Source organism: Dinoponera quadriceps, unplaced genomic scaffold (genome assembly GCF_001313825.1).
Source record: "Dinoponera quadriceps isolate SergipeBrazil2010 unplaced genomic scaffold, ASM131382v1 scaffold2159, whole genome shotgun sequence".
NCBI lineage: Eukaryota > Metazoa > Arthropoda > Insecta > Hymenoptera > Formicidae > Dinoponera > Dinoponera quadriceps.
In genome coordinates, this window is record NW_014556477.1 from 433229 (window position 1) to 446210 (window position 12982).

Genomic DNA, 12982 nt, shown 5'->3' on the forward strand with positions numbered 1-12982 from the left:
AAATTACGCAAACGTCCCTCGCACGGCCGGCCGCCTAGGAGCAGGCGCAAAAATCGCGCATTCGTGGAAACTGCTAATCCTACGACAAACGTATCTGGATCTTGGCCCACTATTCAACGCGGCACGTCCAGGCGGTTTATTATTGCTCGCGGAACGTTACAACACAATTGATCTAAGCGCGCACAAAGAGCAACGCGCGGTGAGATTACCGTAATAAACATAGTTGGTCTAGCTCCAAGTCAGTTTATTGCAGAATTTTGTTCCCGAAGCCGCGAAAGTGCGGGCGCGCGCGATCCGCCGGATTCTCATCGGGGACTTTCCGCGGAGCGACGACCGTCATCAACGAAAATCGTGGTTACGATGATTTGCAACCGCGGCGAGGAACGTTACGGGCCGTATAACTGCGTATAACTGCGATTTCCATGCGAACGACGGGACGTTTACGCTTTTATAACTGATATAATTATTGTATTTTATGGAGGAGCCATGATTATGGAGATGTTTTTTCTTTGTTCTTTTCACCATCCGTGAGCGACACTTACAAGTAACTAATACAAAGTATACATAGAAAACGATAGCACGCGCTTCTTAAACTGAGAAGAGTGTACGCTTGACAACCGCGGCTATAAAAGTATCTCATTTGCGTACGTTGACCTGATTCGAAGAAGATAACACTATCGAAGTGTGACAGAGCGATTTCAAAACTCGCGGCGGTCTTTATATCAAGCAGGCTACACACGCACATAGACACGCATGAAAGAAGAGTGTTGAACAAAAATTACGCGACTGAGAAGATTATTGAAAAAGTGATTACCGATTGACTAGGCAATTTATAGATTTTTGCAGAAAAATTGCCATTGAGTCGAGAAATAATGTTTCCAAAATTGAATAAATATTGAGATAATTTTTAATCGTATAATCTTAAAAGAAACTTTCATTTCAAAATCTATGTAAATTGCTGTATTATGTATTCTTTTTTTGTATATACATGATGATACATTCTTTTTATATATAGAGGGAAAAAGAGAAAGAAATTAAAATATCGTACTATGACAAAATTTTAATAACTACAAGTTGAGAGAATTATTATCTCTCACATACCTTTAAAGTGTTTATATTAGATTGAAAATTTTACATACAAGATATCTCAGAATAAACATCTGAAAAGTTATTTAATGTCTTATCGAGCGAAAATTGACCAATGAGAGACGGTCGGAGCGTAGTACACGCTGGACCGTCTTGGCATCCGGTGGTTCAGCGTGTACACTACGACCGTTTCTCATTAGTCGAATCTCGTTCGATAAATAACTGGATAATTGAAGAACGGTGCGTTATTCAAATTTTTACAGGAGGGAAAAGTTGCTCTGTTTTGGTCCAGGAGCGTTATAATATACCCTTAGACTATCATTATGATGCACCTTGTACATAACGCCGATTTCGAATTCCACTGATAGTCTCTGTTGAGGCCGGAGCTGGTTTAATTCGTGAGAAGGAATGGTTCTTAGCCGCGAACGCACCCGATTCTTCTTTAATTGCCTGGATGCTGGAGAGAAGGAACCGACGACGATGCCTCGCGGCTACGAACGTCTCATATCTCACCGTCAATTAAACGAACCGTACGCAACAACGTACTTCCACTCTCGCAAAGGCGGCGAGGAAAATACGCCTCGTATACAGGTGTGCGCACAGGTGCACACAGACAGCTGCAAAGCTGCAGCACGCGCGTCTGTATTCCGCGCGAACGAGTTTCGTTCATTAGAGCCAGCACTTCGCCTTATGTGCCGATTTTATCAGATTTTCTCCACGCTGCTCGTATCCCTCTACATCTTGACGCCTTGCCACGGCGAGTACGTTATACGCGCACGAGCTGCCCGGAGTTTTCGCATTCAAACGCGTCCTCGTCTTTAACAACGAGGTGAACGAGGTGGGGAGGTGCGCGATCATGCTCACCGATAACACCCGGATTCCCGTGGGAGTTGATATTTCAGGCCGAATATTTACAGAAACAACCGTGCGACGTCGCATTTTGACGTCCCACATTTCATACTTCGGGAATTTCGTTATATGCAGTAAATATTGATTAATTGCCATTAATATTATTAATATCACAGTGCATGGTTCTACCTAATTACCTGACTATTTGAGACATTTCCCGGGTACCCGCGATTATTGTGAAAATGACTTGGATACTCAAAGACCGTGATTAGAGTACGTGTGTATATACATAGTGTTTTATAAAAATAAATTTCAATAAAAAGAAAAACGAAATAAGCTGATACATCCTGGTAGAAAATTCATGCATTTTTTTTAAGCAGTTACTGGACAGTTAAATTAACCTATGTTTAATAAGAGAGGAATCAAACCTACTTGGAATTCTAATCAAGATGTAACGCTTTTCCTGCAGTTGTTATGCACAAATCCGCAGTTAATGCGCAAAATCTGAATCCATTTGAATGAAAATCATTGAATGAACGCAGAAGAATAAACGGACAAAAAACTATTCAACTAGTACTAGATAGACAATATACAACTGGACAGGTATTTCCGCAAGCTACGCATATTTTTACCGAGGAAACTGCTTCGACCGTTTAATAAAACTCTATCGAGCTCTTGCGCATCTTCTACGCGGTATTGTTAGAACTAATGAGAATACGTGAATACTCGACTAGTAACCGGACGGTTATCTGGGAAAACATTTCTACCAGGGCGAAGTTAGCTGTTATAAAAATGGATAATAGACGGTGAATAAGTGTTAGACGAATATTACTCGTAATTTTTCGTTCCGGGTGATCTCGCTCACTTCTTACTGCTTCGGACAGCGCCTAAATGCTCGGGTAAAATTGGAAAAAATGTGAGTACCGCGGATGAGTGCTCGGATGTGGAAACTGGCCGGGTTCGTCCTGACAGCGCGCCGCGGTTACCACACGCGACGTATGAGCGCGCACTTTCCCCAAATCGCGTGCGATTGCGAGTCGCGACGCGTAGCGTTCGGAAGCGTCGCAACCGCGTAACTCGCGCGCTCGCTCCCGCAACAATCGGGCGAGTTTCTTAAGTCACCGGCACCGGGGAACTCCCACGAAATCGTTCCAGATTTTGTAATCGGGGCCCCATTGTCGACGTTTCTCCCTTATATCGCGCCGCGTGCGCGCCCGTGTGTGAGCGGGTCGCCTCGCGTCGCGTGCACGTGCATGCGTCGGGACAATTTTACGGCGCGAATATAATTGCCGGCGCGGAGAGGTACGGGTTTCCTTTCCGGCGAAACACGCACGAGTACGCGTACGCGAACATTTTCTTCTCTCGTCGTCGCCCATTGTGCGAGCGGCCGCGATTGTTCTCTCTTTCGTCGATTCCCTGTAACCGGTCTTTGATGCCGCGACGCGATCAGGACGCACGCCGACCGTGACGTTTCACCATCCGCAGGTGAGACGAAGGTGCCGGCAGCAACGAGCGCTCAACGGCGAGGAAAAGTATGGATTTAGTGCGCAAAGCTCGTAACAATGCGCGACGCGTCGCGACGTTGCATAAGCAGCCGGGCCATTTTCCAAGCGACTTATCCTACCATCGAGATTTCCCGTACCGTGGGAAACGAGCGAATCACATTCGGCCGATCGAAATAGCTGCGAGATGAAAAGCTTTGATCAGCTCCGACGGAGGATACGCGCATCCTCGTGCTGCATTTTTCGCCGCAACCGTTATATAAATGTCACTTCCGTAGTCACGGTTATTCTCCGAAAAGTTTACTCAACACATCCAAATTAGATTTCATCGCGAGCTCGCAAACGGTCGCGAGTACGCGTACCTGTCACGGAACGCCTAAGACGAGGCGGCAAACGCTTGAAAAATAGCACGCGGCTTGTCTCGCGATTGAGCAAACCTGTGTGTGGAAAAATGCTTCTTAATTGAGAGAAACTATGAATTTACAGCAATACTCTTCTTTGTGCAACTCGATGAGAATGTCTGCCGATATAAATGACATGCGGGCGATTGTGTTCATCGCCCGTGTGCCACACTGTGTGTATCGCCCGTGATCGCGTCCGTCCGATAATATTTGCGTTGCTCGGCTACTTATTCTATATTTCCTATGAGAAAGCCGCGGGAAGATTGCCGGCTTTCGAACATATAATCAACCGACGCACACGATTCCACGCACGATGTGCTCGGCAAGGTTTCCCACGTGATCCCGTCCAAGTACCCGCGGAAAGGAAGATGTCAGTGGCGCAAGTAACTCATCCTCCCACCGTCGACGGTTCGCAACGTGTCTAAAATATCCCGTCACATGGCGACACTCGAGCTGAGCGACAATAAAATACAAATTTACGACACTTATCTGCGGGAGAGATCGTCCCGACGCATTTTGTTCCTAATTGCAGGTGCCAGAAGGGGACGATTTCATGTCGATAGCCTTGATATCCAGTCCCGTCTTACAAATATTTCATCAACAGCGTTGATTGCGATCGATTCAGAATGCGCGTAAATCTGCGGGAGAGAACGGTTCTGCGTGTCTCTCTGGACGCGAAGACAGCGGGATCGCACAAGTGCGAGTTTGTTGGCAGGAATTCAAACGTTGCGACAATGCGCCATCGCAGGCGTGCGTATACCTCGTCGTTCTTACTTCTGCATTCCCGATCTCACTCGAGCCACCCGCTCGATCGTCAATTACGCGAACGTTTGAATGCAAACGTCGGTTTAATCAGCGGACTTGTCCATTTCTTCGCTCGGCGCGATTATCTGTCAGCGTTATTAAAACGTAATTAGATAGAATGCGATTTGTACGGATTACGTCGGGAAGGAAGTTAAACTTCCCGGGGAACGTGCCGATACGAGGGGAGTCCACGAAGGAGGGACATTATTCTCCGGCTAATCCGGCACACGGGATCGCTTGCACTACCAACAATAATCACGCTTACGCGTGCAATGATATAAGATGCAGTTGCATTGACTTCCGGATCGCCTTCGGCAAGTGCCATCTCGCAATCGTGAAAATGTACGAAGTAGAATCCACGAGCGTATCTAAGCAAGGTACGTCAGATCTTGATGGATAAAACGAGTCGAGAGATTATTTCGTTCGTGATCGAAATTCACGGCGCGCCACGGTTCTTCGCCGAGTCATTCCCGCATGCGGATTCGCGTGTGAAGCTCGCGCGAGAGCAATCAAAGATATGATCGATGGTTGGTTCGTCTGAATCTTGCAGTTGATTGGTCAATTAGACGGGAAACACGTAGGAGGACTACTCTCCTGCCGATGTACAGGGGAAAGACCGCAAGAGAGAGGGTCCAGGAGAGGATATTTTAATTATCGTCGTCGAGTATACTTCGCCTTCGGGTTCAGTCCGCAGTTATCGATTGCGCATGGTATTAATTGCTTACGAGCGTATCATCTTCCAAATATGTTTCGCTACTTTCTCTCTCTCTCCCTCTCTTTCTTTCCCTCTCTCTCTCTCTCTATGCAAACTGTCTCATCCAGACCCTCTTCGCTAGAAAGTGAATGTCGCTCGAAAGTCGGAATTTGAGATTTTTCCCAAATTCGTGTCAGATTATCGCTCATATATGAATAATAAATTGTACAGCGATTCAACATGGTACCAGAAGGCTAAACGTCTCTTTGAATACAGCAATGATTCGACGTTTCTACGAGAGGAAAATAATGCGAGAAGTTAAAAAGTCGCTGCGATAGGCGCGAAACAAGACGCGTCGAGAATCACATTTGTCTCTTACATTTATGTTTGTTCTTGCATATTTTTTTGTTTATATTCCTAAGACCAAACTGAGTAAGAATACACCACAAGTTGTGCCTCACCCGTAGAGTATGTTTCAGGCAAGGAGCAGGGAATGCCAGCATTCGCACGTGGACCACAGGATAGTGGTCCGCCAGAAATGAGTGACGAAAGACTGGCTCATATACTGTCGGAGTCGGGCCATTTGCAAATGAGAAGTGAGCACGAGGTATCAAACGACGCGGACAGTAAGAGTCCGAGTAGGATCGGTTGCCCGAGTCCGTTCAGCAAAGACAGATTGGATAGTCAAAACAGGAGATTAAAGAAGTACGAAAACGACGACATTCCCCAGGAGAAGGTGGTGAGAATCTACCAGGAGGAACTGGCTAAGCTGATGGGTAGAAGAGTGGAGGATCTTCGTCCGCGAGAGTTCCCTCCTAGGTAAGGTCACGATTGTGAGGTTTGATTGTTGAAGTTTACATCAAGTTCATTACCCGGGCGTTGCCCTAAGATTTTTGGCACCTGGTACTCGGTTATTTCGAGTGGTGCCCGAGTACCCGAATAACATTCGCAGATTTGAGTTACGGGTAAATACTCGGGTGTCCTGATACAAAAGCCTGCTCGATTTGTACTAATAGCGTTGTTACACACATGTTTCAATTAACACCGAATCCGTACAGTCGCTGCAATCTAAAAAATCTTATTAAATGTAAGTAAAGTTACACCACCGCGATTGATTATTATTGAGGACAGCACACGACTTCGATTGATCGTAGTGCGATCTTTCCGCATTTTTTCAGTGGCGCCCAAGGCGGTCTTCAAGGTATCGAACGCACCCAAGAAGACATTCGAATGGCATTGGATGCTTATCACCGTGAGCTTCAAAAATTGAACGCCGCACCAGGACAGAATCCTTCCGGAATCACCGGCCTGCCAGGCCTACCAGGACTTCCAGGCTTGCTGGCGCTTCAGCAACAAGCTCTCCAGCAACATCACTTGGCCGCAAACGGCGGCGGTGTTCAGGACCTCAGCTTAGGCAAAGTGGATCCGCGTAATAAAATGATAAACGGCGTATCGGAAGAGGAGAAGGAAAAGATGGAGGAGGCGATGAGACACGCCGGGAGTGCTTTCTCCTTGGTGAGACCGAAGCAGGAATCGACGGGTCCTCAATCGACACCCGGTGGTTCCAGCGCGAGTTCGCCACTGGGCAATTCCATACTTCCCCCAGCGATGACACCTAACGAGGAGTTCTCCGGTGCGGCGGCGGCCAGCCCTCTTCAGAGGATGGCTTCCATCACCAACAGTCTGATAAGTCAACCGTCCACGCCAACTCACCACTCGGCTAACCAAAGGCCGCTCAAAGCTGTGCTTCCGCCGATCACGCAACAACAATTCGACATGTATAATAATCTTAATACCGAAGACATCGTGAAGAGAGTAAGACAATTAGTTAAGCGCACATTGAATTCCAATCGTAAACAATTGATCACTTGCGTTCAAGTCTAATTTCGACTATCTGCTTGCAATGTATAGGTGAAGGAACAGCTATCCCAGTATTCGATCTCCCAACGACTATTCGGCGAGTCGGTATTGGGTCTGTCTCAGGGATCGGTATCAGATCTTCTCGCGCGTCCCAAACCGTGGCACATGTTGACTCAGAAAGGTCGCGAGCCCTTCATCCGAATGAAAATGTTCCTGGAGGATGACAACGCGGTACACAAACTGGTCGCCAGCCAGTACAAGATCGCTCCGGAGAAGTTAATGAGGACCGGCGGCTACGGCGGCCTGCCTCGTAAGTTTAACTCAGGTCAATATAGATGTTTTGTTACTTTATTATATTAACGTAGTTCGGGAGCTCTGTTATGCCCGTCGAGCACGACGTCATCATGATGTATACTTTCTTGCGACAAAAAGTCATTCCAAGCGAGCATGACATCTTTTGCAACATATAGTAGCAGATTGTTTATTTTATTATAGAGAGAATCGCGAGGGTTGCACCGATCTCCACACACATACATACGTGTGTGTGTGTGTGTGTATATATATACACGATAGAAATTAAATTGCATTTTGACGTCCGTAGAAGAGGAGCTTTCGGACTATCAAATTTCAGTTCTACCAGCTGAATTATCTTATCCGAATTCCTCGTTGTTACAGCGTGTGGAACGCCTATGAAACCGATGCCACCAACGAAACTTGTCCAAGAACAACTTCAAAACGCGGCGAAAGCGCAAGCCGCCGCACAGGCAGCTGCGCAAGCAGCGGCACAACATCAACAGGAAAATCAGATGCAGCTTGGACCGCCTCAGCAGAGTCCACAGCATCCGCAACATCCGCAGCCACCACCGCCAATGATGTTGACCCCGCCCGGTCCCCATCATCCGCATACTCAACTCAGTATGCAGGAACTGCAGAAGAAGCAGCAACAGCAGCAGCAACAAATGTCGCTGCACTCGCCGCATCATCAAATGGCGCCGTCGCCTCTTCGAGGTCTTCATCCGCATATTTCACCAAGTGTGTACGAGATGGCCGCCCTCACGCAAGATCTCGACACGCAGACGATCACCACAAAAATCAAGGAAGCATTGCTGGCGAACAACATCGGCCAGAAGATTTTCGGTGAAGCGGTTCTCGGTCTGTCGCAGGGTTCGGTCAGTGAACTGTTGAGCAAACCCAAACCGTGGCATATGCTCAGCATAAAGGGCCGAGAACCTTTCATCAGAATGCAACTTTGGCTGTCAGACGCGCACAACGTCGACCGGCTGCAGGCGTTGAAGAACGAACGACGAGAAGCGAACAAAAGACGACGCAGTAGTGGCCCCGGTCACGATAACAGTTCCGATACTTCGAGCAACGACACCGCCGAATTTTATCACGCGGCCTCACCCGGCCCGGGACCGGCCTCCGCGAAGAAGCAGCGCGTGCTTTTCTCGGAGGAGCAGAAGGAAGCTCTGAGACTTGCTTTCGCCCTTGATCCGTATCCCAACGTGGCCACCATTGAATTCCTCGCCGGTGAACTTGCCTTGTCCTCGAGGACGATAACGAACTGGTTTCACAATCATCGAATGCGACTGAAGCAACAGACGCCGCATGGCCAGCCAGAGCCACAATCGCCGCGAGAACCCAGCCAACCATTCGACCCTGTTCAATTCAGATTACTCTTGAACCAAAGACTGCTGGAGATTCAGAAGGAGAGGCTGGGTCTGGGGAATGTACCTTTGCCTTACTCTCCGTACTTTAATCCCAATCTAGCGACCTTGGTAGGTAACGCTCTGAAGGAACAATGTTCCGGCCTCGACCTCTCGATGAACGCCCTCAAGAGGGAGCCTAATCAAGAGTTTGAGGATGAGGACGCCGAGGACGCGATGAGTAATTTAGGTAGCGAAGATTCGGACGGGTCAGCCGGTAGTATAAAGAGGGAACCCGCAGAAACGCCGACAGCACCCACCACGGTCAGGTCCAACAGGAGAAAACCCGCAGCTCCGCAGTGGGTGAATCCCGAGTGGCAAGAACCAACGAGAACGGGTGACGAGGTGATCATCAACGGCGTTTGCGTGATGCAGACGGACGATTACGGCGTGAAGAGGGAGGCCGAGGAGACCATAAGGGTCGAACCGACTCCAGTGCAGGACAGATACGAAGAAGACGCCCAGAGCGACGTCTCTTCCGTATCCGGCAACAATGGAGCCGACCGGGATAGTCCGCTGCCAAGTCCAAAGTCCGGTCAGAATAGTCCAGCGACGTCGCCCAGACCGCCGTCGGTGCAGCAGACGCAACAATCCACGGAGGAAAGTCCGAAGGACGTAGTGAAGCACGAGCCGGAAGAAACGTGGGATTACTAGGACAGTTCGAAATGTGAAATTCCATGGAGTTATCCGCAAACTCAGTGCTTCTTCTTCGGACAGAGTCAAAACTGGAGCGAAGTCTCCGACGTGTCCCCGTCAGGGTCACGTCGTTGAAATATGCCAAAACAACGCTTTGTAGAAAAAGGCGGTCCGCGAGGATCACCGGTCTAGTTAAGTTTTAAACGAGGAAACCAGTTATAGGACTCGGACACGTGGGGCCGAGTCCTGCCTACTACGAGGGCATTATCATAGAGAGGCAAACGCGATGTACGGGTCTAAAGAAATTCTTGGAAGGAGTCACCGAGGAGGAAAGGAGAGGTCGAGAGACGACGAGAGCTAGTAGGAGAACAAAACGATCAAAACTGAACAGAGCTCAATCAAAAGAACTCACTTTGTGACGTTTTCTACGCGACAAGTGGTACGAGATAAGTGTCGGTGCGCGCGATTCAAGGGCGAAATCGTATTGTTAGAAGACTATGAAGTACAACGGGGCCGGCTACGGGACGACGATGACGACGACGACCACGACGACGACGGGCTCTCGTTGCAACTCGTTCGAAATTCGAGAGAACCCCGGCTGCTTTCGCTTTCGTATACTTCCCCTCGGTGATGAATGATTGATGCATCATTCCAGAGGTGGGAGACGAACGGACTAGATAATGCGCGGAAAACAGAGGTGGTCCGGGTTCGCCACAGTGCAATCTCCCAGTAACCAATTGTTAGATCGAATTATTATTAATTTTTAACGAAATTAAGCGCGACGAAACGGCCGATTAATAATTATTACATAATTGTGATTCATGTTATTGTTTATACTTGCCTCCCTATTCCCGATAGTGATTAAGCTGTTAATGTTATATACTCCTTCTCCCTTTCTCCCTCTCTCTCTCTCTCTCTCTCTCCATCTATCCCTTTCTCTTCTCTTTCTCCCCGGTTTCGAACTTCTTTATCTCTTTTGGTTAAAAACTCGACGTTTCCCTTTCCCTGTTCTCTTTTCTCTACACTATTCTTGCTACGTCTATTTATAAAACTGCGAGGAGAATGATCACTTAAGACCGTTACCAATGTTATTATTATCACTGCTATTATCACTACGGATTATTTTATTATTATTTTATTATTATTAATATAATATTATTATATAATTACCATTATTAAATATTCTCAGTTATCAAGCGCACTGTCATCGATTACTATTTTTACATTAATATGGCGTGCAGAATGTAAAATATCAAAAAAGAAGTAAATCTATTCGTTTCATGAGACGATTATTTAAATTTCCTTTTTCTATTTGTTCGAGACTATTAGCTGTGCTAAAAGAAAAAAAAATTGGTGATGAATATTTTTGATGATTACAAATATTATTGTATTATTAGACTTATATGTTAATTATTACTATTATCATTGTCATTGTACGAGTATAATCATTATTATTTTATTATTATTATTAGAAAAATTGTCGCGATAACAATGTGGCTTGTAAAGCCAATGTGATAGAGCTTATATTACGATGATGCATAGAGAGAAAGAGCGTACGAATGAAAGACGAAGAGGCACGCCTATTTCATTGAACGAGACGAGAGATTTGCGCAAGCCTAAGTCGACGGATATGCGATTTCTGGCGTCTGTAAATATCTGTACAAAAGAAAGGAGGGAAGAAACCTCGGAGTACGAACACAAAGAACTACATATACATATACACGTACACACACGCGTCTTGTATATTTACTTACTTACCACACTTAATTATATCTATTAGAACGTACGAATATACCCACGCAGACTAACAGCGATACACGTCGCGCCTGCTGAATTTTCACTTGTCGCAGCCAGCGATCGCACATCTTCAGAATAAATTTGCGCATAATAATCAGCAACAAAGACGATGAGGTAAGAAATAGAAGAAAATCTAAGTCCCACAATTCTCTAACTGCTCGTTGCGATCCGTGAAAATGCAGTGCTCGGGCTCTTATAAACGGCGCGAAGAGAGAACACATAATTATGAGACTTTGCCGTAAATTATCGATGCCTAGAAGGGAAGGAAGATGTGTGCAGAAGATATTTCGAGGCGATTCAGCGAGATTCAGTGAGAGAGCGAAAGGATGAGCGAATGGGAAGAACGCGTGTGTGCGTACGTGAGATCAATTTCGTAAGAGAGAGAAAGAGACAGTCCTCGAATTATTACGAATCAAACTAGTATTTATCAGAATAAATTTTAATCTTTGATTAAATTCTAGTCCGCAGTTAAAAGTAAAGGAAAAAAAAGAAAAACGAAAGAAGGAACAAACACACGAATGAGACGAATTGCGCGAGGCAGAGGTGCGAAGAGTTCATGCAGACGATCGCTTTAGAAGGGCATTGCTAAACGAGAGACCAGTGATCACTTGACTCTTCTCTCCCCACTTCCCACCCCCCGATTCTTTTTTAAGTTTTTCATAAATCGTCCCAACAACAGGAGAAGTCGACTATACCGGAGTATCGAATGTATATATTGCTATATTCATGCGATTACATCTCGTATCTTAATGACGCTGATTCGTCTGTCGACGAGTGATCCGAGTCTCACCGAGTAGCCCGACGATCGACGAAGGTACGGATAATCGTGAGACGGACGTGTGATTACAACGAGGATCCATATACTTCGTTGATCGTCCATGACGGATTTTACATCGAAAAGCTTCGATAGGAAAAGCTTCGGACGCAAATCGGATTACGATGAGGCAGGAAGGAAGACGGAGAACAAACGTGCGATCTCAAATCTTCGAATACCAAATTAAATTATTTCGATCGAGCATTAGTCTAATTCGTCGTTTTAATTCATAAATCTCGTTAATTTTACGATCGTGCAACCGACACGGTATTCGCGGCTAAATGCAAATCTATAGATAATAGTCGATCCTCACCGACACCGGGAGTCAAACGAGCTTGAGCTTCGAGATCTATCTCAGACGTAAACGAGAATAACGACTCGTGTCGGTGACGATCGTATTTTAGCCGCGCCCGCGGCCGAAGTATCTGATCACTCAACGGATGGACGTGTTTTACGCGATTTTTTATATGTATACACACGATTATATAATTGTTTCCCTGTTCTTTTCATTCGGCAAACCAGCGTAACGCATAAGTTTTTTGTAGATACAGGATAGCCGATAGATAACCGATAGCTTTAATTATTTAAACGATACAGCTTTTATGTCGAGGACGAAGATCGACGACCGTCTAGGGTGTACGGCAGACATGTAATATAACGTAACAAATAAAAGTGCGTAATTGCGTGCGGATGTACGAGCGGGATTGCGTTAATGTTATCGACGACGGTGAAATGGGAGGAAATCATATCGTAAACCTAATAATGAATATTTTACAACAAAAGGTAACTGTAGATAGACATTCAAAAGGTGTTGAGCCCCCCCCCCCCCCCCC

General features: G+C 46.3%; 1 protein-coding gene across 4 annotated transcripts in view; it reads left to right on the plus strand.

Annotated features, from left to right (window-relative positions):
• Window positions 1-10942, plus strand: part of LOC106747531 (homeobox protein cut) — a 133102-nt gene extending 122160 nt beyond the window's left edge. The window contains exons 5-8 of one of the 4 annotated variants that reach the window (XM_014625138.1): window positions 5804-6155; window positions 6491-7151; window positions 7248-7521; window positions 7872-10942. In XM_014625138.1, the coding sequence (XP_014480624.1) occupies window positions 5804-6155; window positions 6491-7151; window positions 7248-7521; window positions 7872-9556 (2972 nt within the window). In that variant the 3' untranslated portion in view covers window positions 9557-10942. The remainder of the gene's footprint in view (window positions 1-5803; window positions 6156-6490; window positions 7152-7247; window positions 7522-7871) is intronic. The other 3 variants (XM_014625140.1, XM_014625142.1, XM_014625139.1) reach the window with 3 other exon arrangements.
• The last annotated feature ends 2040 nt before the right edge of the window (window positions 10943-12982 follow it).